The 27993-nt window shown below is 35.3% G+C and overlaps 1 protein-coding gene across 1 annotated transcript; it reads right to left on the bottom strand.

The window, feature by feature from the left end:
- Positions 1–132: 132 nt before the first annotated feature.
- SUCLA2 (beta' subunit) lies at positions 133–27993 on the bottom strand. The gene is made up of 6 exons (XM_051213090.1): positions 27886–27993; positions 13507–27846; positions 12497–12658; positions 9065–9328; positions 6906–6994; positions 133–3597 (listed from the first exon to the last, which is right to left on the bottom strand). The coding sequence occupies exons 2-6, from the start codon at positions 13637–13639 to the stop codon at positions 3523–3525; spliced, it is 723 nt and encodes a 240-aa protein (XP_051073421.1). The 5' UTR covers positions 13640–27846; positions 27886–27993; the 3' UTR covers positions 133–3522.

Raw genomic sequence — 27993 nt, 5'->3', positions numbered from 1 at the left:
CATATATGAAATTAGAGTTTAAAGTGCAAAATAGTAATTCCCTTAATGGGTATGTTTCCGTTTTGTTTTGCACTTTTATTTAATTATTACCGATATATGAAATTATTAAACCAATCAAGGTAGTTTATGAACCAATGATAACGATTACATAATATTTAAAACAATTAGTCCCATTGATAAATTTTGATAATGCAATGAGAAGACGAAGTTTATCAGAATTATGTGATATATTTGGGCAATACATTTCGAACAATCTGATCACACATATACTTGTTAAGACATTTGTTCTATGAAAATTAAGAGGTCCACCACATAGATTAAAGGTAAGCCGTAACATAGAAAAAAAGTACACGAAAACAAAAGTGATTACCACTCTGGATAATAAATCAGTATTACCAGGGTAGGTTAAGTGTAAGGACAAATTGATTTTGAACACATAAAGGGGGTTTCGATTTCCGTATAACCAAGGCTTCGATAAACCTTAGTATACGTCCTTGAAAGCTTTTGTATAACACTACAAATGCTGATTTGATGTCAACCTTATGACCCGTCTCAATCAAATGTTTCGCAATGGAGGATGATGTCTGTCTATCCTGTGATCTTATTCGACCATTGGAATTCATCTGATTCTGCAACCATTTTGGTATATGTTCACCCACCCTTAATTGCAAATCACGATTGCTCCTCCCTATGTACGTGTTTCCACACATACATGTAAAATGATAGACGCAGTGGGATGTGACACAATCGTTTTCGTGCTGTTTGGTGAAACATAGACCTTGTCTTTTCGATAATGACAAGTTGGGCTGCATAAAATGTCCAGTTGATAGCTAATTTAAGTAGAGACGAAGCTCTTGACTGATACGTTAATGAATAATGGTTATTTTTGAAGTTCATAAACCGCTGGAAGGGTTGCAATACGACTAGACCTATGACGCTTCTGGCACCCAAAAAGCGAGTTTATATTACGTTACCATTCAGAGGCGACACAAATAGTCTCATGTTGAAACAATCCACGGTCAATATCCTGGTTCTATGCACCATAACCTCTAAGTTGCTTTTTCAATCGTAATCGGTTCGGCTGTACACAGAAGCATTAACCTAAGTGTGCTTTGTTCTTTTTTCCTAGGATTCTTACATATTTCATCTACCTGTTTGCTTTACTTGTCAACTTCTATTTTTCATCATTTGGTTGATTTTATGTCAATGTTATTGTGTCTGCTAATGGTTATGATTCATGTAATAACTTCAGGAATCTTTTTTTTTTCAAAAATATTGATAGTAAGGGCGTAATTTATCTTGTTGTTGATGTTAGCGACTGAACCTCAATCAGTCTTTGTTAACAATATGTATGTACCAAGACGTGATATTAGTTTATGAAATCAGTTACCGTTCATTTGAACCGTGTCAATAGTGAATGGATATTACCTAGTTAGGGTCCGCACGAATATCACAAAATCAATGGTTACATATATTGGGTGAAATGGCTCAGAAGCATCCACGAAATTCAATATTTCATCTGATACTCTTTCTACTCCACGAATTCATGTTTTTTTCTAGAATAATATTACTGATACCTAGTTTTTGCTAATACCACTAATACAGGTACTACTTTTAGTCGGACTTCTCAATGTGCTGATGTGGTGTGGGAACTTGAGCTAGGGTTCTACGTTGGGCATGATTGCAAATAACACTAGTATTTGTGTACGAATGTGCGACCGATCGCTTAATTTGATAATTATGTGTGATACGTCAAGTAACCGAAAGCTTAGACACTGACTTTCTACATGCTTTCTAGCCCCCAGATATTTTGTATTCTCGAATCCTGAACAAAAAAAGCAAAAGGAAGTGGTAGATGAAGCTTTAGTTCCAAGGTTAGTTCGTGCACAGAAGATCTAGGTAATTATTTGACTAAATGTGACGTTGAGCGTCTGAAAAATACACTAAAATTGGTAACAAGATCGGCGACTGCTCGATAGGATAATTACAACACAAACTGTCGTTTCCATAGAATTCTCTTGAAAGTTTCCAAAAAACACTGATTAGTCGGAGTGTTCTCCTATGTTCTGAAAACCTTTTCAAAGAATTATTGAGGCCTCCTAATGAAAAGTGGATAACTGATAGCTATTCATAAAAACTGAATTATTGACGCAAAGCTCCCCTCAAGGAACGAATATCAAGAAATTGAACTAATTAGTGACTGGTTATTCCCTACTAGTAAAACATTGCACATAAATAAATATGATTAAAAAAATTTAGTTGTAAGATATAATTCTTGTAGGTCACTTGTCAGTAAATGAAATAGAGATCTATCACACTTATTGATCGTTATATCAAATAGCGAAATTACGCCGTACCTTTCTAGGCTTCCCGGTTTGTCAAACTCATTGGATGAATTAACTTTACTACGGTTTGTTTTTGACATACCGTCAACTGACGTTCAAAACCTTAGAGAGTATATGTTATTCATGTAAACCGGGATGATTAAATGAAAGGAGATCTGAAAGAAATATATTTGATCCTCATATCCCTGCTAACATATTCATCTAGCTAATATTCTTAAAGATGTTTGAAGACGGACTATCGAATAATGTTACATGGTCTTTCTTAAAAATTCATCAAAACCTTCGAAAAGTCAACATTTGAAATATGGATGACAGTGTCCCTGTGGGGATGAATCTGGACGGTGTGCAAATGAAAGAGTAAGAGGAAAAAGAAAACTGAAGTAACCACTTCCCTTTGTACGCGGATACATATACACGCTTGATTGTAGGTGTATAAACGAATACAAAGAAATGAAAAGAAATTCAAACATGAATTATCTCCGAGCAATACCATTTATTACTACTATCACAGGACAACAAATAGTAGTATATGTAACTCATAGTGAATAACGATGAAAGATAAGAAAAACAATAGAGATAAACGATATTTTAAGTGAAATAAAGATTTGAATTCATCTTTTTCTTCTGGCAAAATAGTTGTATGGTGGGTATACTAGCATTTTTATACTTTGAAAATGAAGTTTTGTATACTCTCTGTTTTCAACGTAAAATAAACTGTGTGTGTGGAGGGGTGTCATTGAGCTGGCTGCAACCAAAATACAATGATAATAAGTGATTGTTTAGTTAAGGATTTTCTATCAAAGTATGAGAAATTCTTATGCAACAAAATCAATGTATTACGTAATGCAGTAGATATTTAAATCTGTCGTATAAAACAATAATCCCATTACCGTCATTGTACATTCATTCGTACAAAAGGATATGACAAAACTGAATTGAATAGACCACACAATGACTGCTATCTTTCGGAAGTAAGTTATAATAATAATAATAATGATAATAATAATAATAATAGTAATAACGATAATAATAATAATAATAATAGTAATAACGATAATAATAATAGTATAAACCGAACTACTGGATTCATCACCATTCAATATAACTTGATGTCCCCATTCCTTCGAACTATTCATCTTTGCTTATTGTAATAATATTACTATAATCACATTATTAATTAATAAGGCAGTTCGAATTTCACATTTATAGCAGCTTCACGAGCCAAATGAACAATATTAGCGAGTTTAACAGACTGAGAAATTAAAAAAATAAAAAATAAAGGCAATAAGCGAAGTTACATAACACAATAATAGTTTATTTCTCCGAAAAAAACGTGAGGGTAAACAATGTGATGGTAATTTGAATTCTAAATAAATAAATTGCTAACATTTACAGATTATATGCATGACAGCGTAATAATATTGATGGTTCTCTGAAACGATGGAGTACATAGTGCTAATTAAGTTGGATAGTTGAAATTGGACTATCAGTGAATCGTTCTATGAATGTAAAAAGGTGGCTTGGTAGTTTGGGATATTCTCGACTTTTAGTCAACAAGATCACAGGTTTAAATCCCGTCCTGATGTACTTTGTCGTTTTCAGTGATCGAGAGGTAGTGTATCATTAACTCTTAAAATAACTAGATTATGACACAAAGTTCCGTCTACATAAGCTAATGTACTTGGTAAGCAAAATGACACTATTCTATAAAGACATAAGCAAACTTCCAATTCAGTGTACGATATTAGGTGTAAACATTAACTGTCAAATATGGGCGAACAAATGAGGGATGGGATAACATAAACGAATTGAAATTGATGTCTATGTAAATAAAAAAAGATTATACATTATTTATCGATTTGGTACTGAAGCAAAGATAAAGTCATCTCGAGATTAGACCTGAGTCAAAGTGATGGGCATCTGAGGAGTGAAACTTGATTGGTCACCTGTTTTAGTTATTGGGCATAATAAACAATCCAATCTGAATTGAGGAAAAGACTGTTAAGTAGTCAAAAATGAATGACTTTCACTTCGCATGACGTAAGACTAGTAGTAGAAATACTTTTATGTAGAGTTCAGAATGTTAAAAGTGATGACGAAAACTTAAGTATTTCCACCATAAGGTAGAAATAATAGTGTTAAACGTATCAAGTGCTCAATGTTTCTTATATAGAATGCATATAACATGTAAATAAACTGTTCCGAAATTTTGACCCTAAACCTTTAATCTTAACTGTAAGCCGAAATGATCTGGAGATTCGTGAAAATCTTCTTGACTCCTTATAACAGTTCGCGAAGACGGATGTTCCATATGCATTTGGGCCATTTTATATGAAGCCGTTTTCTCGGGTTACAGACGGAAAAACCTTTATATAATCTTAAACCATTAGTGAATTATGTGAAATCTGTTTACACCTTGAGATATTATTGTGTTTTTTCTTCTCTGCAGAAGTTATTTCTTTGTAAAGGCTTTTTTCTGATTGGCTTAAACGGGCGCTTATTTTAAATTCATCCATATACTTTACTATTATTAGATTTATCCTTCAAAATATAAAATGCCTGATCAAAATAAACCTTTTTGGATAATGCTTAGGATACCTAAAATTGTTAGGAAAAGTTCTTTTTGTTATATTATAGAATAAAACAAAAAGCGACAATGTTAAACATGCCAACTGTTTACTTTCTTTTCTATTTGCATTTAATATAACATGTGAAACAATCGGTGTTGATCTTAATTCAATTTGTTTTTGGTAAACTGAAGAGAACGTTTTATCAGTAGTGACACATTGAATAATCGAGAACGATTCCTACGCATAACTTCATCTTATCAATACTTGTGTAATAACGCTAGTTCTTTTTGGTGGAGTTTTGTTCTCTAAGCTAGATTGTTTGGTTGTGGAGCTTTCATCGTTCTTCTGAACGACATCATCAGCACGGACCTCAAGTACAAATGAAGTGTTCGAATTTCTCCACATATGACTCGCAGCTTGTCCTGTAGATCTCGATCTTGATTGGTGATTGTTGACCACTAACCTGTCATTGTTTACTCCGTTATTTTGATTGTACCTACCATTCGAACACGTCACTTCTATTTAGAGTGGCGAGTCTCTAATTTATGGATGAGCCAATCAGAATCGCCTGAGAGACTTCAAGGTCACGGTGCCAAATTCAGTGCTAAATGCTAATGCACGATCGGTTCACAGGGAATTTTGTACAAAACGTGATAATTGAGCGGCTATAACAAATAAAACGGCGAGAACATAATTTGTAGAGGAATCGATCAGGTATAAGATAACAGTCTTTCATCCATTTGGCTAAATAGAGTTTTGGCGTTACAGCTGGTGTCAGTTCGTGATGAAAACCACATATACAAATCTTAACTAAGGCAAATTATGACAATTATTGAGAACTGGATAATAAAAGCACCAGTAGCACTAGCTGCAGCGAGGTACTGCAATATATGCGGATGAGTGGAGAGCGCATAGACTCCTACATAGACTTGGTGATGTGCATCGTGTCGTTATCCATAAGTGGCATTTTTGGGACTAACATCGGAGTGCACACAAACAATATTGAAGCTATGTGGTCGAGGCTGAAAGTTTTTGCGACCTTATCATGGCTCCAGAGGCCGACTATTCTGTAGCTATATTGATGATTTCCTCTACTGCATGCATTAAGATTTTAGAACCTCTGAACCTCTTTCTAACCTTGACAAGTTTTTGAACCACGTATAAGAAGTGTATCCACTTTATTTCTTTGGTTTTGTATAATATATTTTTACTCTATATTGACTGTTTGCTGATTGGCTAGTATTCCTCAAGGTCTATTAAGATTCGCTCAAAGGTCGTCCATAAATTATAGTCTCGCCCAAACCAGCACCACGATCATCCACTTAAGCTGCAAATCTTCTCCACGCTAGTTCTTCGCTTATCATTTCATTTTTATAATTTTTCAGCGAATGTATGAACAAAGAATTCAAAAAATAAGATGATAAATTTTGAAATTAAAACTATTTATGACTTATGAGAAAGATTTAGAAAGAAACATTTAGTGTGTGTGTGTGTGTGTGGATAAATTCGAACCACACACACAGATTAATGAAGTTACTTAGAGAGATAGGAACAATAACGGGGTAGATTTGCACGCATATAGCATACAATTCTCTTCGAACCTAGCACACAACAATAGTATCATGCACTGTCCCATCGCCCTTGGCAGATCAGGGAACCCGAAAGTTACGAGAACACCATCGGGGCATACGACAGGCTAGGTACGTAGAGAGAGATATTTCTATAAAATTAAGATTTGGAAATCTAGTAATACACTTTTGCATAATCATAAACTTTCTACTTATTGACTGAGATGAAGAGTTTCCAATTTATGTGAACATTTTTTAAGAGAACAAACTAACCAACCAGTTCATCCCAAACACTATACTTCTATTCAACTAACAATAGAAATACCAGCTATGTATGAATAATAATAATAATAATAATAATAATAATAATAATAATAGTAATAATAAAGGAAAACACAACGAAATTCTGAAATGAAACATACCATTTGAGCAGCTTCATCTAAATCACTACAACCTAGAATTTTCATATGACTTGTAGCAAGAATTGCTTTAGCGTCTTCAACTCTAGTCCCTTAGTATTTTTATTTATTTATTGATGTTATTAATAGTGATTGGTTTTTGTTTGTTTGTTAGTTTTATGGGAAAATATATTGTGAAAATGAAAAGAAAACAATAATAATATAAATAGTACTAATTAAAATGTATTAAGGGATATTTTTTGCAAAATAATTACTTTCATTTGATAAGAAAAATAACTCGAGATGACTAGCATAATACATACTTACATAGAAATCATGTGCTCACTAGTCATTGATTTCAAAAGGTGATTATTCCTTGAGTTCTAGTAAGAAGCTATAACTGATGAAGTTCAATTATATTGGATGATAAGCCAATCATCCAATATCAATGACCATTGAAAAATGGTTTTAAAATATTGTGAATTGATTGAAGATAGATATAGAAACACTATTAGATACTGGTTAATTAATCTAAACGTTAAACGATTACTTTGAGACATGAAAGTCTTTCATTCGATCCGTGGTGGATGTGCATTGTAAATGAAGAGTCCCAAACTAGGATAAAACAGTTGTTTAGTGTTTCATGAGTATTAACGGTTGTTCGATTACAATGAGTCAGTGAAATTTGACAATTTTCACAAACCGTTTTTAAACTAATCACAAAAAAAAACATTTTTATAAAAGGTTGCCTAGTAAAACAATATCAAGATACCATTAATTTCATGATTCGTTTTAGTGGAGTTTACTTCTCTGAGCTGGATGGTTTGGTTGTAGAGCTGTTCATTGTTTTTCTGAACGACATCATCAGTACAAACTTCAAGTAGAAGTGAAATTTTCGAATTTCTTCACATATCACTCCCAACTTGTCCTGTAGACCTCGATCGTCATTGTTTATTGTTGAACTTTAACCTGTCATTATTTACCCCTTTATTATCGATTGTATTTCCTTTTGATCTGATTCTTGGTCCTATGTTTATCCATGATGAGAAAAGTTTGAGCTGATGATGCTGTTTATAAGAACAATGAAAGCTCCACGTTCAAATCATCCATTTCAGAGGACAAAACTCCAATAAAATCATCCATCTGAGCTACAAATCTTTTCCACCAACAGTCATTCATTATACTATGACTATGTTTTATTAAACTGTCTTGAAATTATAAAAGATTATATTTCTTGTTAAGAATAACAACATTTGTATACGGTATTCTATGTAGAATTAATGCATAAAAAATGTGTAGAGTACATAAGTGATACATTGTGGAATTAGGTGAATATAAATATATGTACCTAAATGTAGAGAAAACAAACTCAGTACTAATTAAAAATCAAATACACCTTAGTAACCAAGTATATATTTTTGTGTATTTGGAGTATGAAGGAACATATTTATTTTTACTTCTTTAACAATTGGTACTATCCAATGGTTGGTGGAAACGTTGAGTTATATCACTTGAAATCAGTCATAATGGCGCAGATGCATTCACTCTTTGTCTTTACTAAGATCTTGAGATTTTAGAAAATAATCGTGCACTTTATTATTCCTAGAACTTATTTTTTCCTCTTGGATTATATTGAATATGCTTAAATTTTTTTAATTACCACCACTTCCACAAATCTGAAAATCTTACTGTACTATTATGGTGTTACAACTTGAACTGATATACATCTATCTCAAGTCTTGTGTTGCTTATGGCTGACTGAGTACTATCCAGTTAATGAAATTAAAATAATAGACGGAAAGAATTTCGCACATACAACCAATGAAATGGGTTGAGAGATGAGTGTTTTAATCAAGACAAACCACTGCAACTCTATATTACAATGCAGCAAAATGATAAATATTGAGATCGTGAACCGATCAATATTGGACTACCACTGAAAACCTCGGAGCACTGGACGGTCGTTTCATCATAGTATGTGACTCCTCAGCAGTGCTCATTCACGATTCTGCACGCGGGACTCGGACCCAGAAACCTCTGATTCACCAACTAACTGATGAGTTTATGATGAAAAATAAACTTGAAAAATTTGCGCGAAATCGCCTTACCTTCAGAATATATGGTATGTCAATAATAATAATAATAATAATAATAATAATAATAATAATAAATAAATCACCAACCTTGAAGTCGTACAACAATTGGTACTTTTATGTTTAATTCTGTAGCAGCTGTTACAATACCTTGTGCAATCACATCACAACGCATAATACCACCGAAAATATTTACTAGTATAGCATTGACCTTCGAATCAGATACGATTAAACGAAAAGCTTCAGTCACTTGAGCAGCTGTCGCTCCACCGCCAATATCAAGAAAATTCGCTGGATTACCACCATGTAATTGAATTAAGTCCATAGTAGCCATAGCTAAACCAGCTCCGTTAACTGAAAAGATTTATTGGAGTATCAAAATGAAAATATAATCAGAATGATGGTAGAATCACGATATATATATATTTCGAATTAAAAAGGAAACAATAAAATTGCTTGAATTTTCGGGTCTCAATAACTGATAGATTCGTCAATGCGCACCACAAAGAGATATCATATACTGAGACGAACCACCTGACTGTCTAGTGTTACGATCTTGTTTTCTATGGTTGTCTGAGGTCGGTGCATGATGTAATCTACCAATTTGGATAATCTCCACATAACGCCCTGTTCACTGACAATGATTATATACTCGCACTAGTGACTACTTTCAAAAGGTAATTCAGTGACTAGAGGAGTTCAGCCCTGTCGGATGTGCGAGAGTGTACTAACAAACAGCACTGGGTAATGGATGAGTTATATTGTGAATTGACTCGAGTTAGAAATATAAATCATTGGATGTTACCAGTTTAGTGATCTGAAAGAAAAGAGACAACCGCGAGGACTGAACAAACTGGGTTCAACACAGGGTGGAGTCATCGAAGTGCATTATTGATGAGTGCTATATTAAGATGGCATAGTTAGCCGATCAAGGTTATCTAGTTTCCAAATGCTTATATACAGTTAAAGTCCATCAATGATGTGAAATAATGAAAACTAACGATTTGTTAGAATTCAGAAAAAAAAATAGGTCAAATTTAGGGTGATATCGATTTGTTTCATTTAGAAAAAGAAGAATCTAGACACGTGACGACAACCTTGGTACAAAATAAAAAAATCGAAGGATACGTACAAAAAACAAAAAACCTATACATATGGATTGTGGTGTATTTTAATTCATTTAGCGAACAGTTTCTTATGTTGTATCGATGTTTTGAGCTTACAATGTGATATTACAATAGACATTCATTCGTTATTGGATCATCATTATCCCTTGAAACTCAACTCATTTGATATAATTCATAATGCTATCATAAAATTTACTGAGATTTCTACCGTCATTCGTAGTATGTAGAAGAAAGTGTCCAGTATACATATATATATATATATATATATATATATATATATATATATATATATATATATATATATAATATTATAATAAATGGACGTCTATTGAAAAACAAGAGGCAGTAGGGAATTTACAAGGAGTTCAATAATCATAGAGCGAACACCTTAGATCATAAGTTATATTCTAAGTGGGAGGGTTAGTGATACTACTCGATTCACAAAACCGAAGTAGGTAGGACAATGTTCGTACTTTAAACTTAGTAGCCGAAATTCAAATGCCTTAACCAATAAATCGCTGCTCCATAGACTCACTATTCAGTGTTGTCAACGCGCATCTGTGTCAGGCTATGTTGACGATGACCAACCGATTATCTTCTGATCAGGCATTCTTCAGAACTATAGTCTCGATTTTTTATAGAATAGATGGATTGTGGTCATTAGTGAAATCTAAGATGAGCATTTCGTCCTACCTAAGACTTGTCGGTTAGATGTACCTTTTTACATCCCAGAGTTGATACTGTATAGCCAGTGTTATATCACCGAGCCTTAGCTAAATCATTCGGCAGTTGGGTCACTGAATATCGAACAAATCGACTCTCGACAAGGATAACCAACGCGCATCAGTTAATCGTATGCCATGGACTGGCGCATGCGGTGGTGGTCTCGCTATTTTTTCTGTACTTATTCTTACCAATACATTTGCACAATAATGTTTTTTGTGTTATACGGTATCCAAAGCAGCCATAGTACCTTGACATGCCGAAGGGGCAATCCACGTTAGATGTTGGCCGTGAGGTGTGACTTCGAAGTTAGCTGGTTCGTCACACTATTCCCGTCTAACTCGAGTAGACCTCCAATCATTCGACATAGATAATCTACGCTGGTGATCTACAATACTTTATGGTGAAATTCGAACCCAGTACACATTTCATTTCAAACGCTCATTGCGCTATCCACTGAACTACTAAGCCCGCATAACCATTCACTTGTGAGCAAAATTTAATCAAAAATATCGACAGCGGGATAATCAGACTATTTTTAAATAATGATAAATATGTTTGGAACGTTTATTTTTCTTCATCAATTATTTCAAATTTTCTATTCATCTCGTTAAGCTAACGTGGTATGGATACTTGGTCTAATCCATATTTGTTCCACGAGTTCCACATTGATTATGATTGACTGGATAGGTTTCAACAGTCATAATAATAATAATAATAATAGGCTGATTTACACAGCTCTAAACAATTTTGACATCAGCTTGTTAATTGTGCCCAATAATTGAAAATTTAGCCAACCAAAATTGTACTTTGAATGTTTACTCGGTCTAACTCTTATATGAGTCTGCTTTTTTATTTTTCTATTAATCAATGAACGATGGTAATCAACTAAATTTTCATTTATTATTGTTCAGTGTGTGTAATTGTAATTATTTCCTAATATTTTTTTGTCTTAATTGCAATTATTTATTATGTAAAAGTAATTAAACCATTAAAAGGTCAAGTTACGTATTGATTTTAATAATAATAATTTTGTATAGACTGTATAACTTAAAAACACTAATAGGACTATGAGGGTGGTGGGTATCATTTCCCGGTTGGTCACATATACCATGGAAAGATATTTCTTCTTGGGGTACCTGAAAATAAAACTGGGTTAGGGGTAATCTTGACAATCTGGGAAAACGGTTATAAAGCCCAATAAATAACTGCTTGAGGTCGACCAAATATAGACTTCTTTCGAATAGTTATAAATGCGTTGGCTTCGTACTTTTAAGGCTTTATCGTTAGCGAAAAGAATCCGTGGGGCAAGTTGAATTGTGATTTCTTAATGCCTAGCTTTTTCTTATCCCCTCCTATGGAATTGCTACAAATGCTGGCTGTCCAAGGGAAACACTTTGCAGCCGTCTCTCATCACAGTACAGTTAGGTGTATAACATCTCCCTCGAACCATGAGTACGTTGTTTTCAGTTCTACTGTTCTCTAACTAACTTATCTGATATGGTAAAATCTAAAGGAAGGAATATCTCGTCTAATATAGTTTAATCAAGTCATCATGATATGCAAAACCGAACATTACATTGTGACAATAGCTAAGATCATACATAACAACACTCCAATAAGTGAAATGTAGGTAAAACAAATATCTATCATGATTATTATCACGGCTTACCTAAACAACCAATATTTCCATCTAAACCAATATAATTTAATCCAGCCTTTGATGCTTTTACATCACGTTCATCTTCTTGTGACCAATCACGTTGTGCAAAAATCTCTTTCTGTCGAAATGCAGCATTATCATCGAAATTCATTTTACAATCCATACAAACAACTAGTTCAAACATAGAAATAAAAGAAAAAAATACAGATGCGAGAAAAGAAGAATTATTGGCATAACCGTCGTCTTTTTCACGTACATACACTTTTCAAATTCAGTTTCAATTATATTCATATGTTAATACGACAAGAAATTAGCATTTAAACGTTGATTTCTCATATTCTCCTTTAAGCATTCAAAGACGTGAGATTAGCTGAGAACATAGAATATATTTTGAATAGTGAATGGGAGAGAAATATAGGAAAGGTGTCTTATTCTATTTGTTGCTCATCAGTTGATTGTCTTTGATATTAATATTGATGTTCAACTTAAGCTTAGAGAACCGTCAATAGTATGGTCTATATCCAAGTTCAAATACCAAGAGATTGATCAAAAATTGGAACATTCACTATGTATGATCACCTTCTACATGGTAAACACGATTCTAATAATTATTTCTCAGAGAACTAACTAACCGTCTTCTAAATTGAACGTATACAAATTCGTTAAGGATTCACACAAGGTCATCATCATGTCTGATTGAAGTTAGACTTGTAAACCACTGGGTCCCGGCTCAGTGATCTAGAGGTTAATAGTTCATGAGCGAGACCGAAGGTTCTGGGTCAGATTCAAGATTGCGGGTTTGTAAATATACACTGTTGGAAGTCCCATACTAGGACGAAATGGCCATTCACTAATTTCAGCTTCCCAACAGTTGTTGAACGCAGATCGCCTCATGATTTCAATAAAATAACAGACCAATAAAAACTCGAAAAAACATAGCACGAGGAGATAGAGAGAGGAGGGAGGAAAGTGACAAAACAATATTCAAATCAAGAAAGAAAAGTCTTAGCAACACATACCTTTTCCATTTATATCTTGAGAAATTGGATTAATTTCTAACAGCGTACAATCGGATGAATCAAAGAGTTTATAAAGTCGTTCAATGTATATAGCTGCTTCATCTGGATGTGTAAAACCTAATTTATGCGCCATAAATAAAGCATCTTTTTTATTTAAACCTTTGTTAATATCAACTGGAATCTAAAAGGTGTACAATAAATTTTTTTCAGAAAGAATAGTAATTGAGTACTGGTTAAAATGTTTCCTGGAGATATTTGTTACAAATAAAAGGTCGCAGAACTATTGGAAACGATGGTGCATTGAACAGTTCTGTTTAATGATAATGAGTATGTGACTATTTTACAGTAATGTCCGATAACGATTTCGTACAATACACTCACTACGAAGTTTTGCAAAATGTGAGCAATGTTTTAAAGATATATCTAGGATTTAATGTATGCAGTCAATGTATTTTTTCTACTTTCACAAACTATATTTTATAGTCACACGATGATACATATCTGATTGCTAAAGAGTACGTTCGATCCTTGGTTGACGGACAGACATTTCGCCTGCACTACAAGCAGCATCAAGGGAGACTTTTGGATCAGTAGCGATATTTTGCTAGCCATCAACCTTACGAAGAATGATGGAACTCCCATGAGGAACGCGATGAACAACACGCTCGATTAGTTCACGCCATATATATTTATTTATTTAAACACATAAACACTAGTACAGGGAGGCACAAAACAGATATGCGCCACATAAATCATTCGATTTATGAGAGAACTGGGATACTACCCGGGGGCCCAAACCGAAGAAAGTGGTTTTCTTACGGGGCCACAACCTGAGCCTTTGACCTAAAGGTCTGATCCACAAGGCAGTGGAGCAACATAAGGAGACGCAGTCCCATGGTAACCGATGATCAACAATTGGTTCATAAGACATTTGTTCCCTCAGGATTCTGGAGCCCATGTGTACCATTGGTTTGGAATCAGGGTTTTCCAACTCCCCTAGGTGTATCCTCCATATCCACCAACCCAGTTAAAGCGTCGGATATTCGTTTTTCATCCTCTCAATTTCGTAAACAATACCCCCGCCCCGAGAAAGCAGTGGGTAGAACTTCCCTGGCAGTGGTTCTGTGCACGTGGCCACTTTAGAGCATCTCGAGAGGGAGGGTGGGCCCTACCCACCATCGGCCGTGCCAGGGCATTCAGGGGCGGGGCGGTCTACGTCGGCCGGGAACCGAACCCGGACCGTTCGCGTGGGAGGCGAGGATTCTACCATTGAACCACCGACGCGTTGGAGCACAAATACACAATTCACAGGAGGAAATTAAGTTATTTAGAAGGTAAGTGGATGCACTGATGAGTCAAGAAAACACGACTATATAACTGATCATACTAAAGTACAGTTATCACAGTGACGTTACGTTGATGAAAGTGTTTCGTTCTTGTATATGTAACTCAAGTTTATATGATTTAATTGGAATAGATCCATCAGATTGAAGAAAGAAAGCGAATTGCGTTATCTGTTGATAATGGACAGAAAGTAGTAACAGAAATATGCACACTGTTCTAAACCTGTTACAAAGAATGTGTGTGTCTGTGTTTATACTCATAAAAAATAACTTGGAATTCAGTAGTTTCACCGTGTACACGTGTGTGTGTGCATTATTAAATTTTATTTATTTACTTTTGACAATAAACATCATGGATTGCATTCAGTTAAAGAAGTATTAGAAAAACCATGAAACACTGGATAACTGTATTATCTAATATTTTAGGACTACTATTACTACTACTGCTACCACTACTCATCAGTGTACACACACCTATGACTTTCGACTGAATTGAGTTCATGCTGAAATTTATGAAACATGCATAATATTAATAGTAGATAATAAACTAAGTTGTTTATCAAGTACTTAGATATGAGCTACATTCCAAGTGTGAGAGTTAATGATGCCATCCGATCGGTCACACCAAAATAGGTAAGGGGGCGTTCTAGCCTACGATCGAATGATTGAAGGTTGAATGAATTAACCACTAAGCTATTGCATAGTGTTATTAAGTTACAGTTTGAGATGAAAATTATATTAAACTAAATTATTTTCAATTAGATACCTAGTAAAATCATGGTCACTTAAACTTATAAATAATATCATTTTGAAATTCTACGCAAATTGTATTACTTGTAATATTTTGATGTTAAGTGGTTGGAAGCGATCAACAAGCAGTTTTTAATCAGTCAACGTCAACAGATACAGTGTCCAATAAAAGTAGGTTAGCTTAAATTGTCACATTATATAACCACGATGAGATTAAATTAAGAAGATGAATGACAAAGGAGTTGAACTGTGTTACCAGTGGAAATAGGGAAGACTAAACCTTGAGAATAAGGTAAGACAGGACGAAATCGAAAGGTATGTATGAAGAAATACTGCAACTCGACATCCATAAGAAAACGAAGAGTAAATGAACCTGAGCCAATGTAATCGATTTTGACCCATGTCACCCAACATCAACCACTGGTCATTGTTATCATAACTACTGCAACCAGGAAGTTGGGATCTAGAAACATAGGTTACACCAATAGTGAATGACTTCATGGACTGATACCACATTTTAATTTGTCCGCCTTTAGCTTCTTTCCAACTTAGACTGAACCTGAAATTGCATGTTAGGATAGGCAGTGGTTAGGGATACGTAACTCGTCCCAAACATCTCAGATGTCGAAGATCTACAATCGTATTTACCGATTTCCAATTTCTTCCCAGAAACCTATGTCACTATTTAGACTATTAAACAGACAACTGATGCTACCCACGCTACTCACTATCACAGTCAGAAACATCACCACAACTGGGTAATCCAAGTTATGACTGGCCTCTTGTGGGACTGAGATTTTTATACTCACCGACTACTAAGTAGTAACACTAATGTCATATTTATCTAATCCTTGGTGCCAACTAAAATTTGTTACTTACCTATAAAATTAATAGTTATAGTTGAAATCAACTAGTCATTAGGTCTATATGTTGCCAAGAGCAATTACAGAAGGGATATATTATGACTAGTAGTAGAATTCGAGATGAATGTTTAACCCTACTTGGGACTTGTCAGTAGGATGTACCTGGTACATCCCAGTGTTGGTATCTACATCTGAACTCGAGCCAAGGTGTTTTTCACTTCAAACACCCAACTCGTTATCCATTGAGCTTTTGAATACAGATAGCGGCTAAATTGTTCAACAATTATGATACTTATATCATTACTAGTAGGAATTTGAATTATTTACTATTCACATTCAAGATTTACATAATCAAAGTACAAACCATAAAAATGTCTACTGATTTACTTTAATTAAAGCATCTGGGTTATCACGTGCTATATCTTCAATATTTACACCACCCTGTTGACAACCAATCATTACTGGTCCACCACTAGAACGATCTAGGACAATAGCTAGATAATGTTCACGTCGAGAATATTTACGTTCACATGCTAATAATGTATTGCATAATTGGCCGGTGTCACCGGTTTGTGCAGTGTAGATTCGATGACCAAGCATGTGATTAGCTACATTTACGGCTTCTTCTACACTGAAATTGAAAAAAAAATAAACAATTTGAAATTGAAACTTGACTACCTATTACATGCAACAATATAACTGAATAATTAAGTTCATTTCGTGATAAGAGATGATTAAAAGTAAAAACTAATAATTAATTCAATAAAGTAATTTTTTATTTTAACGTTCTATGGAATTTTGACCAACTCATCTATAAACTAGTTATATATAAGATTCTATCGTATAGTCTGAGAATTATTTCATTCAGTTTTGATATTTATTAAGTGAGAAATTTGTTGTGGGTTATAAGTATTGAAACATAATTCTTAATCATTGAAAAGGAAATATGTACATGAATAATGCTATTTTCTCATCAGAGATATATATTCTTTGCAAACTGCTTTTGTCTTCCCAATAGTCAGTGATTGGGGTAAATCGTTGACAAATAATTACTTTGTATTCACTCAAGGTGGTCACATTTGGGTTTTACTAAATTTTTTAGCACTATTTCCTTGGTATTTTCGAATTGCATAAAAAAATTAGGTTATAATATTTCGATAACAAACTTTAAGACTATTAAGCTAACTAATTCTCACCACAGATACAACAAACATATATAAGCAGGAAATTAGCTTCGGGACGCATTTGTTTTATCAAGGTTAGGGATATTATGTAACTGTTCAGTTTTAAGTAGGTGGAATGGGGCTGGAACCTGTGAAATCCGTATCGATTATCAAAGGTATTATGACTTTATGTCCGGGTAGTTATCAGGTGACTTATCTACCAATCAAAATACGACTTATACAATCTTCACACTGTGCCAAACCAATGACGTTCGACCCGTATGAGCAGCCTAGTGTCCTTATTAGTCCTATGTTCGCCTAGCCCGTCCACTTGAGTCCAGAACACCAATACCAGCTTCCACTATGCGAATCGAATCGAATCCTTTATTTCAGACATACTGGGTTTATATATCAACCAGACAGACCGCAACGCACCATAAAATAGGAAATAACATGCATACACAATAAAGCCAAAAAGTAGCTCTGAACGTGGGAGGCAGTAGTCAATAAACTGAACACAGCTTAAGAACATTAAATCGTACAATAATAAATTATAGGTCAAAATAAAGCTTATAATATGAGGAATATAAATATACATAATCCAATTATTGAATAGTTATACCATAAGAATATATAGACAATATTAGTCAATTAATATGTCTCAGAAGTTACTCGTGATTTAATCTTCGCTCGGATATAACAAAAGGGTTGATAAGAACTAAAGGAAAGGTCATAGCACTGTTCTAAAGACAGAACCTAAAGCTCTGTGTATAAATTCTTAAATTTATAGAAACTTTGACCACTATAAAACCCAAAACTTCTTTATGTGCACAAAAATAATTTAGTCTAACTTTGATTTCACCCTGGTAATCCTTTAATCCACTTTACACCATGAAGTAGTGCGAAAAACTATTTTTTCCATTTTACATTAATTTTCCCTTTCCTTTATCACTTCATGTTAATTAGGCCTTTTGTTGAATTAACCTTTATTAGTTTCCATAAATCCCATGTTAAATCTATGTACGACCAAATTACTTGAAGTATATAGAGCAAATGTATCAAACTTTTCGTCAGTCAGTCAGTTACTACGTAGGACCAGGAACATATATGCATCGATCCAAGTTGCCACACCTCATTAGCACAACAAAATGAACACCGAATTCAGAGAGAAGTAGTTGATTCAATAGTGGTAAAATATAGAAGAAAAATTGCATATAAGGATATAGTACGGGAAGAAAGAATCAGTTGGTAGAAAAAAAAGATATAAAGCAATTTTAATCTCATCGTTTAAAGGAAGATAGAGTGTGTACACCTACGCCATTATGATCGGTTATGAGCCATGTCACCAAGAGTCTCCAACCATTGGTTACGATAGTCACGCGGACCGCGACCAAGTAGTCTGCATCTACCAACATGGCTCAAACCAGAAGTTAGTGACTTCAAGGACTGATGCCACGTTTTGGTTTGGCCGCCCCTAACTTTCTTCCAACGATCCCCAACACTAGTCAGCATTGTGCATCTTGGTAATCGGTGTTCAGGCATATGTAACACGTGGCCCAACCATCTCAGTCGATGAAGATTCACAACCTTATCAACTGATTTACCATCATTCCCTAATACCCTGAGTCTAACCTCACTATTACTTACCCGGTGATTCCAGCAGATGCTGGTAATATTTCTAAGACATCTGTGGTCAAATACTAGCAACTTACGAGTATCTTCTACCCTTAATGGCCACGTTTCGCAGCCGTAAAGTAAAACAGAACTGCTGCACAGTGCATTCGGCGCTTAAGTAATAGACGGATATCTCGCCTTCGCCACAGGTGACACAAGTTGGCAAAAACCAAACAAGTTTTTTGGATCTGCGCACAGATTTTTTCAGACACCAACCCATCAGAGCTGATCAGACTCCCAACATAAGTGAAGTTGTCGGCGCGTCCGACTACTCCACTCCTTATCCTTAGTTCAGGTGTTGACGCACACCAGTCCTGAAGCAATAACTTGCATTTTGAGGGGGAGGAACGCAACCCAAACATCCTGGCATTGATGCCCAATGCTATCAAGACTCTGTATTTTGTCGGCGTCTTCACCAAACAGGACTATATCATCTGCGTATTCTAAGTCGATATGTGGACCTCCTGGAAGATCAATTTCCGAAAATTCGGACGACGAGAACTTAAATCTAGCAGTAGGTTTATGATGAAATTGAACAAAAATGGAGATAGTGGACAGCTTTGTCGGACACCACTTTTTGGGTCAACTCTATCCTCTCGTTGTGCCATTGCAATCCGTAAAATGAACCAACTGTTTTGAAGCAAGATTATTAATTTTTCGAGGTTCTTTGTTTAATGGAGCAGTCATCATAATACCTCTTCAAATAAGTATGGAAGTGAATCCAACGCCAAAACTAGTGTGTATATAAAAATTAAGAGCACTTATTGTTTATTCGATTGGTATACACATTACAGGCAAAGTTAAGTCTAAAAGCTGTAAACTACAATTAAGCAAACCCTAATGTTCAATCTCAAAAGTAGGTAAGTGTTCACAGTTGTTTAAATGCCTACCGTCATGTTTACAAATTTACACACACTTGTCATAATAACAGTTGTGTTGAAAAGATAGTCTCTTGGCAATATTTATAAAGTTCTTATGGATTAGTTATATATCAGAATAAGTATTCATTACTTGAAGTTCATCAAATCCATTACTATACAGGCTAAGTAATTGCACTGAATATGCTTTAACAAACATGAAATAAATAATTCTTCTTTAAAATGATATTACAGAGATGTTTGAGAAAGGAAATGGCTGAAATAACAGATAGTGGTTATTTTTTAGTATGATTTATTCCACTGAGTAGTATAATGTGGTTGGATGACAATCTTATAACCTGTTTTTAGCTAGAAAAATGAAAATAATTATAAATTGGCGAGTGCAGTGTATGAACACAACGCAAAATACTTTTAAATCAAACTTCTACTAACCCCCTCCAATGACTCTTGACTCAGCCCCCAACCGCTAAGAATTTAACGCTACCACTGACGATGATACAGGTAAAAACGTATCCTTGGGAATCAGTCATTCAGAGCTCAAGTTACATAGAGCATGATTCAACGGCTTCCGCACTTGTTATGCAAGATATCATAGGCGAATGTGGTAAATTAGTCTGTAGATCACTCATTCCGCAGTCACTTAAGACCTTATCGGCAGGCTTAATCTTTGGGAATCCTACCAGAGCGATTTAAAAATTCAACGGGATGACTATTGGAAAAGCTTCCTTACAGCTGATTTAGGTCGAGTTTTTTTGAGGAATAATAAATTTTCCAACAGGTTATAATGCTGGCTTTACAGTTAGTATGATTTCTACTTATTCTACTTGAACAGCCAAATATGTTTATGAATTCTCACCCAGTGTACGTATATGAAGTTTGCTGCACAATGTGTGATTATCATATTCAGTTTATCAATACTTGAAAGATGAAGGGTTCAATATCAAGTCCTTGAGAAACTATGAATGACAATTTTATTTGCCCGATTTAGAAACGTATGTATACGGATAATAGGTTGAAAGATAAGTAAAGTAAACAAGTGAATAGTTTCCTAGAAATAAATCCCAATTGCAGACTGACACTCATCAAATTACCAATAGCCCTCAAATGCCCCGGTACAGCCGATGGTGGGTAGGGCCCACCCTCCCTCTCGAGATGCTCTAAAGTGGCCACGTGCACAGAACCACTGCCAGGGAAGTTCTACCCACTGCCTTCTCGTGGCGGGGGTATTGTTTACGAAATTGAGAGGATGAAAAACGAATATCCGACGCTTTAACTGGGTTGGTGGATATGGAGGATACACCTAGGGGAGTTGGAAAACCCTGATTCCAAACCAATGGTACACATGGGCTCCAGAATCCTGAGGGAACAAATGTCTTATGAACCAATTGTTGATCATCGGTTACCATGGGACTGCGTCTCCTTATGTTGCTCCACTGCCTTGTGGATCAGACCTTTAGGTCAAAGGCTCAGGTTGTGGCCCCGTAAGAAAACCACTTTCTTCGGTTTGGGCCCCCGGGTAGTATCCCAGTTCTCTCATAAATCGAATGATTTATGTGGCGCATATCTGCTTGGTGCCTCCTTGTACCAATATCTATATGTTCAAATACATAAATAAATAAATTACCAATAAAAATCGGGAAGGAATGTCAGTTGTTTCATTATAGTTTTAAAATATTGTAAGCCGAAAGGTACATTATCAACCTTCTCTCATGAACTTGGACTTTGAAACAGAGTTTCTTCGCCAATAAAATATAGTTGGTTGTACCACTTTCCTCTCATCAGTCTGTTTATAGTAGATCTCGTATTCAGTGCACAAAGTTTTATTTTGTTGGTGGAACAACTTGGTCCCTTTGAGCTGAAAATAATTAACAACTCTCTTCGTTTGATCACCGTTTCCTCCGAAGAACCACTAAGAGGTCCGGTATTATGTGCATAGACACGATGATAGCTATTTAATTCGTTTCACCATCTTGAAACACTGGCCTAAAGTAGCTTGAACATATTTCATGAATGTCATCCGTGTAGTTTTCATACGGTGCACATTATTCGCGATATTGATACTAAATGGTAAAAACAGAAAGATGGTCAGTTCATATCACAGCGCTGTAATATGAAAGGGTAGCTCTATTTGCAGAAGATAAATAAACAAACACGCCAATTCGAAAGAAAAACAATCCAACTCACTTGTATACAATTTTAACTCCACCTTTTAATCCGCTATCCCAAATACCTTTACCACGGCCACCAGCTAACACTTGTGCTTTCAACACCATATCTGTGCTCTCTGTAGTCTCACCTATGGTTGAATATAGATATAAGGGGAGGAAGGAAAAAAAAATCAATTATTGAATTATTATTTTGTTATGTTGAGTATTTAAACACATCTAGACAGACTGATCACAGTGTACGTGAATGTCTTCTTGTTCATTTGCAGATTTATCCTTAAAAAAATTGTTATTACATTGGGTGTAAAAATATGCACAAACTTATCTAATAAACATCTTAAAATACTCAAGAGCATCATAAGTTAACCATCTATTTATTTATTTAATAATAAAAATGTTTTGTAAACAATTAAGGGCGTTAAGGAAATGCACCAAATGCAACAAATTGATGGCACTATGAAGTACAAAAAACAGAAGAAAATCTTTTTTTTAAATATCAAAATCAATTAACAATATAGCACACAACAACTAAGAGAAGAACTAATCTACTGAGAAGAAAAGTTTACAACATTCAATGACACTTACTTGTGAATTTGTTAACGCATCTAGTTTATTTCAGAAGTTACAAGTATTATCCAATATCAGAATTTTTGAAATTTTGCATTTGATGAACAGTTGGGATTCCTTAACATTTAAATATTAATAGCTCAATTTGTTTGGTGACTAACAAGTGAAATTTACCAATGCCATTGTATTAAAAGCCTCCTTAAAACTTGATATTCCAAGGAACATTGTACTGTCTATGTTTCAATGAAATTTCCAATTTAATAAGACTCAATAGCAAGATTGAGATTATTTATTTTTCAGATAAATTATAAGTATGAGGACTAGATACGCTACCTAATATTCAAATTGAACAAAGCACTTAACAGGTTAGACATTTAACGATTAAACACTTGAACAATGATTCACAATGAGCTTAACAACATATTAACATAGATCTAGTCTATTCAATTTCACAAACATTTAGTAAGGCCTTTAATGTCTAATCATATATTTCTCATGAAGTAGATTAGATAGTTCCTCATATATATATATATATATATATATATATATATATATATATATATATACTTTTTTGCAGACAGTTCTACATCTCCCCAAGACTAACTGTCCTCACATATATACACTTTGAGTTGTATCAATAAAACTACCTACAAGTATAACTAAAATTTGCACCGATGATGTTCCTTCCAGTTTTACATTCAAGTGTCAAAACATAATTAATGCGTAACATAATAGTCATACAAAATTACTGGAGCTGTTATTAATTAGACAGTGCTGAAACGCTCAATGCACACACACAAACACACAGAAATCACCACCTTTTAAGAAAAAAGTCTTGTTACGTACTGCATAAAAGAAATAATAAGTAAAGGAGGAATTTTACGCCAAAAAGTAGCAAACCGTCAGAGTAGTAACAGAAAACATGTGAATGCCATAACGGATAATATAACCTTACCTGAATTTTCTAATTCCCTTTCAGGTAAAATGCCTGAATAAAAAAGGATACATGATAAATAGGGGAAAATACTGAACAGGATTTTTGTATTAGACGACAAACAAGCAGATGTGATATGTTTTTAAATTGTAATACACATGAATTAAAGTCGATTTTTCTGCAGAATTCATAATTTATGATGGACATTACAAACTAAATCAAAGCTGTGTGAGAAATCTCATCCATCATGGACCATAACGAAGAAACAAGACTCTATTAATAGCGCTTAAGAGACTGTTTAGTACAATAAGATGCCAAGACATATGTTTCATAAACCCGAATTGTAATATTGTGGGAAAATAAAAAGAATAAAACTATATAATAAAAGCATAAATAAAAAGTATTGGAGAATGTCATTCACATTAGCACAAAAACAGGCTAGATTTTATTAACGTAAATGTTACGTAATATTGTTTATAAAAAAGGAGAATAAAATCAGGCCCCTACTGGATTATATTCTGAATTATGTCCGATAACTCTTCAAGTCTATAAACTTCGTGATGAAAAGCGAATGTCAGGCGCTTTAACCAGGTCGGTGGGTACGGAGGATTCACATGGGGGAGTTGGGAAACCCTGATTCTAATCCAATAATGTACATGTACTCCAGGATCCTGAGGGAATCTGTTGTTGGTCAACGGCTACCATAGAACTGCATCTAACGTTTACCACTGGTCTTGTGGACTAGACCTTTGGGTCAAAAGCTCGGAGAGTGGTTCTTTAAGAAGACCACCGGCTTCAGTTTTGGGCACCCATGCAGTATCCCACCCCAAACACAAACTAAATGGTGAATAAAAAGACTATCCACAATTGAATTTTCATCTCCCCCAAATCATAGTCAAAACTACTTGTTAATACAAGTTTTTTTATTTTGAATTGCATCACCTGTCTATTCTTTTGCTCCAGCTTTGAACATTCCTTCATTCTTCAATTTCCACAACAGCTCGCCTATCGTGACAACCGTGCCCTATCTAAAAGACCTCAAGTTAATGAATGGTCGAAAGTTGAATGCTACTATTCAATACGAATTCTGAACCTGCCTTTCTGAAAACATACCATTCAAACTGACTTTCTTCAACGATCGCACACGTATACGGGTGGGACAACAGATAAAGTTAATTGTCTTTAGAAAGCCTTAACATTGATGTGTGTTATTTATCCGAGACCCGTATTCAAGACTCTAGTGAAGCACTACAAGTTCACTCTCCATCTGTCACTTCAAAAAGCTTGTTTCATGTGTGTTTATCCGGGAACATCTTCGTCTGGTTTCGCTGGCGTTGCTGTCGCACTAAGCGCTAGATCTGAGACAGCGCTGATCGATTGGATCTCCATCAACATTCGGTTACATGCCGTTAGATTAGAAAGCTCCATCAGAGTGAGAAGTCGATTTAAGAAACTATGTCTTTTCGTCGTCTCCGTCTAGGCTCTGAAAGATTACAGAAAGCATGCGGTCAAGGATGAGTTCTCTCACCGGTCAAGTGTTCTCCTACAAAAAGTGCGTTTGATAGATTAGAGTCTCAATATTGTAGAAGGAATCGACAGTTGTCACCGTCTTTAAAAAGGATTCATATCACCTGTGCAACAACTATCGAGAGATAGGTCTACTTCCGATTGCGTCCAAACTATTGGCTTCCGTCATATTTCGTAGATTGCTCAAAACTCAGGAAAGATTGACTCACGAGGAGCAGGCTGGTGTTCGTTTTGCTCGATGACGTGTCGATCATATCTTCACTCTCTACTATGTGTTAGAACGTCGTCATACTTATTACAAGCTAACAATAGTAGTGTTTCTTGAAAACAGGTCCGTCTTCGATTCGTCGGACAAAATTGTTTTCTGGGATAGTCCATTGAACGAGGATGTGCCTGATAGGTTTATTGACATCATAAAAGTACTGTATACAAACACTTCAGAGAGAATGAGGGCGTAAAACCACCTCTCTTCACTGTTTTACTCAGGCAGTGAGGTGAAATCGGGTTGCCCAATCTCACCATCCCTCTTCAACTTTGCCATCGATGACGTTCTGAAAACAGCTCTGATGGATGTAGATAACTGTGGTGTGGACCTTTTACCCGGAAAAATACTTTTTGACCTTGAGTATGCGAGTGACATCATCTTACTGTGTGATGATACTCAAGACAAGCAATCCGCATTTAGTCAGTTAGCAATCAGTGTCTACAGATAATGGCATGTGCTTTTCACCTTCTAAGTGCAGATTAGTTCTACAAAACTGGGGGAACTCTAAACCTGCACTCATTCTGTGTAGTGAGAAGATAGAAGTAGTCGAGAATTTTGCGTATCTGGGTACCTGTGTAAGTGCCGGTGATGGCGTGAGTGATGAGATCAATTCACGTATAGTGAAAGCCGGAGCGGCTTATTCCACTCTGACCCATCTTTGACACCTTTGTGATACTAGTCTGGATGTAAAAGATCGAACCTACAGTACGTCAATGAGAGCAGTTTCGCCATATGTTAGTGGATTCTAGTCTCTCCAAGTTGAGAATATTAGATGACTCTGCGTTTGACCATCGTCGTCTCCAAAGGATCACTGACATCCAGTGGCAACACCATGTTAGTGATGCAGAGGTTCGGCATCGTGTATTCGGACACAGTGACGACCATTCAATTGGTATTACCATCTTGAAAAAGGGGGGTATAAGGAAAATTCGGGACTTAGGTCTTAGGGCAAGACAAAGATAGAATGCACCTACGCCACTGACCCATGTCGCCCAGTCTTTGACGATTGGTTACGATAATCTTAAGGAACGCAACCACGTAATCTACACCTGTTAACAGCTTATCCTAACTGTCAATGACGTCATGGACTGGTGCCACGTTTTGGTTTGGGAGTCCCTAGATTTCTTCTAGCTTACCCCAATACCAGACCATATCACCTATCGAGGTAAGCAGTAGATGGGTACATGTAATACATGTCTTATCTAACTCAGTTAATCAAGGTTTATTGCCTCATTATCTGACTTGTTATGGTTACCTAGTAACCAACCTGTCACCTCAACAACACTAATTTTTCAGGGAAATCAGTTTTCAAGTTGTTGCTGATGACGTCCCCGAGTATGGTGATGGTAAATTTGAAATCGGTTATCAACGCTAATTAAATATAAAAAAACTACCTTTCTTATCAACAACTATACATTTTATAAGTAATCCGAATGGTATTTTATGGATTTAATTAATAAACCGGCGTAAATTAAACTTGTAATAAACCTCTTGATGGGATGATTGAGTCTTGGTCTAACCAAACAGATGGTCTCAACCAATACCCTACATAAAGGCATAGAATAACTCATTGTACACAAAGAGTGACACATCACCCCTAGTTGACAAGGCACGTGATTGTGACTATTTGTCTTTAATTTCTCGTGTTAAAAATAAAAATCTGTGTCCAATAATTTGTCTGCACTAACACAAGTAGAATACATAGCCCTAACTGTTTAGCTTAACGAGGTAGTATGCGACCTTATGTGACCTTAACACTCTATATTCAAAATAGCTTGGCTAACTAAAGTACTGTATCCAAGGGATAAGAGACCAGCTTTATTTTCGTAAAGTGGTTGGTTTGAACTCATAGAAGCTTTAAATTGCTCAGTGATTAAAGTGCGTGAACATGTAGACTTATAGGAGGTGAGAAAAACGTCAGGAAAATTAAAGTAGGGGAGTTATGGTTTACATGTCTTTGAAAATCACAGTTAACTAACGACATCTATAATAACACACTAAGATATTTCCAGAACAAATTAAACTTACTGAGTGACAGAAAGTGAAGAAACAAAATCTTACGCATTGAATGTACCTACCGAATTCTTTACAAGTAGCTCTGACCTCATCCACATTCCGAACAACTACAAACTTTGGAACAGGTATTTCGTACTTTTTTAACAACTCCATTGCCGAATATTCATGAACTTTCAAAGTGCGAACGCACTTAACCTATTTTTAGGTTTGTTAAATTTTATAAAATAGATCTACATTCTGAAAAAGCTTATTGGGCTCGAAAATTAACTTTCGAAACATTTGCAGGAAGTGGCGCACCGTCGAAATGCCGCGGGTCAGATTTTCATTATCAGCGGTATAGAT

This window comes from Schistosoma haematobium, chromosome 1 (genome assembly GCF_000699445.3).
Source record: "Schistosoma haematobium chromosome 1, whole genome shotgun sequence".
Taxonomy (NCBI): Eukaryota; Metazoa; Platyhelminthes; class Trematoda; order Strigeidida; family Schistosomatidae; genus Schistosoma; species Schistosoma haematobium.
This window is presented reverse-complemented; position numbering and strand designations above follow the sequence as displayed.

Bases quoted from the DNA above. Each gene is read 5' to 3' on its own strand.
- SUCLA2 (XM_051213090.1), bottom strand. From the start codon at position 13,639: ATGGCGCATAAATTAGGTTTTACACATCCAGATGAAGCAGCTATATAC. The intron at 12,659-13,506 runs GTATGTGTTGCT...TGTTTGAACTAG, and splicing joins TCAAGATATAAATGGAAAAG to TTGTTTGTATGGATTGTAAA. The intron at 9,329-12,496 runs GTAAGCCGTGAT...AAATCTTTTCAG, and splicing joins TGGAAATATTGGTTGTTTAG to TTAACGGAGCTGGTTTAGCT.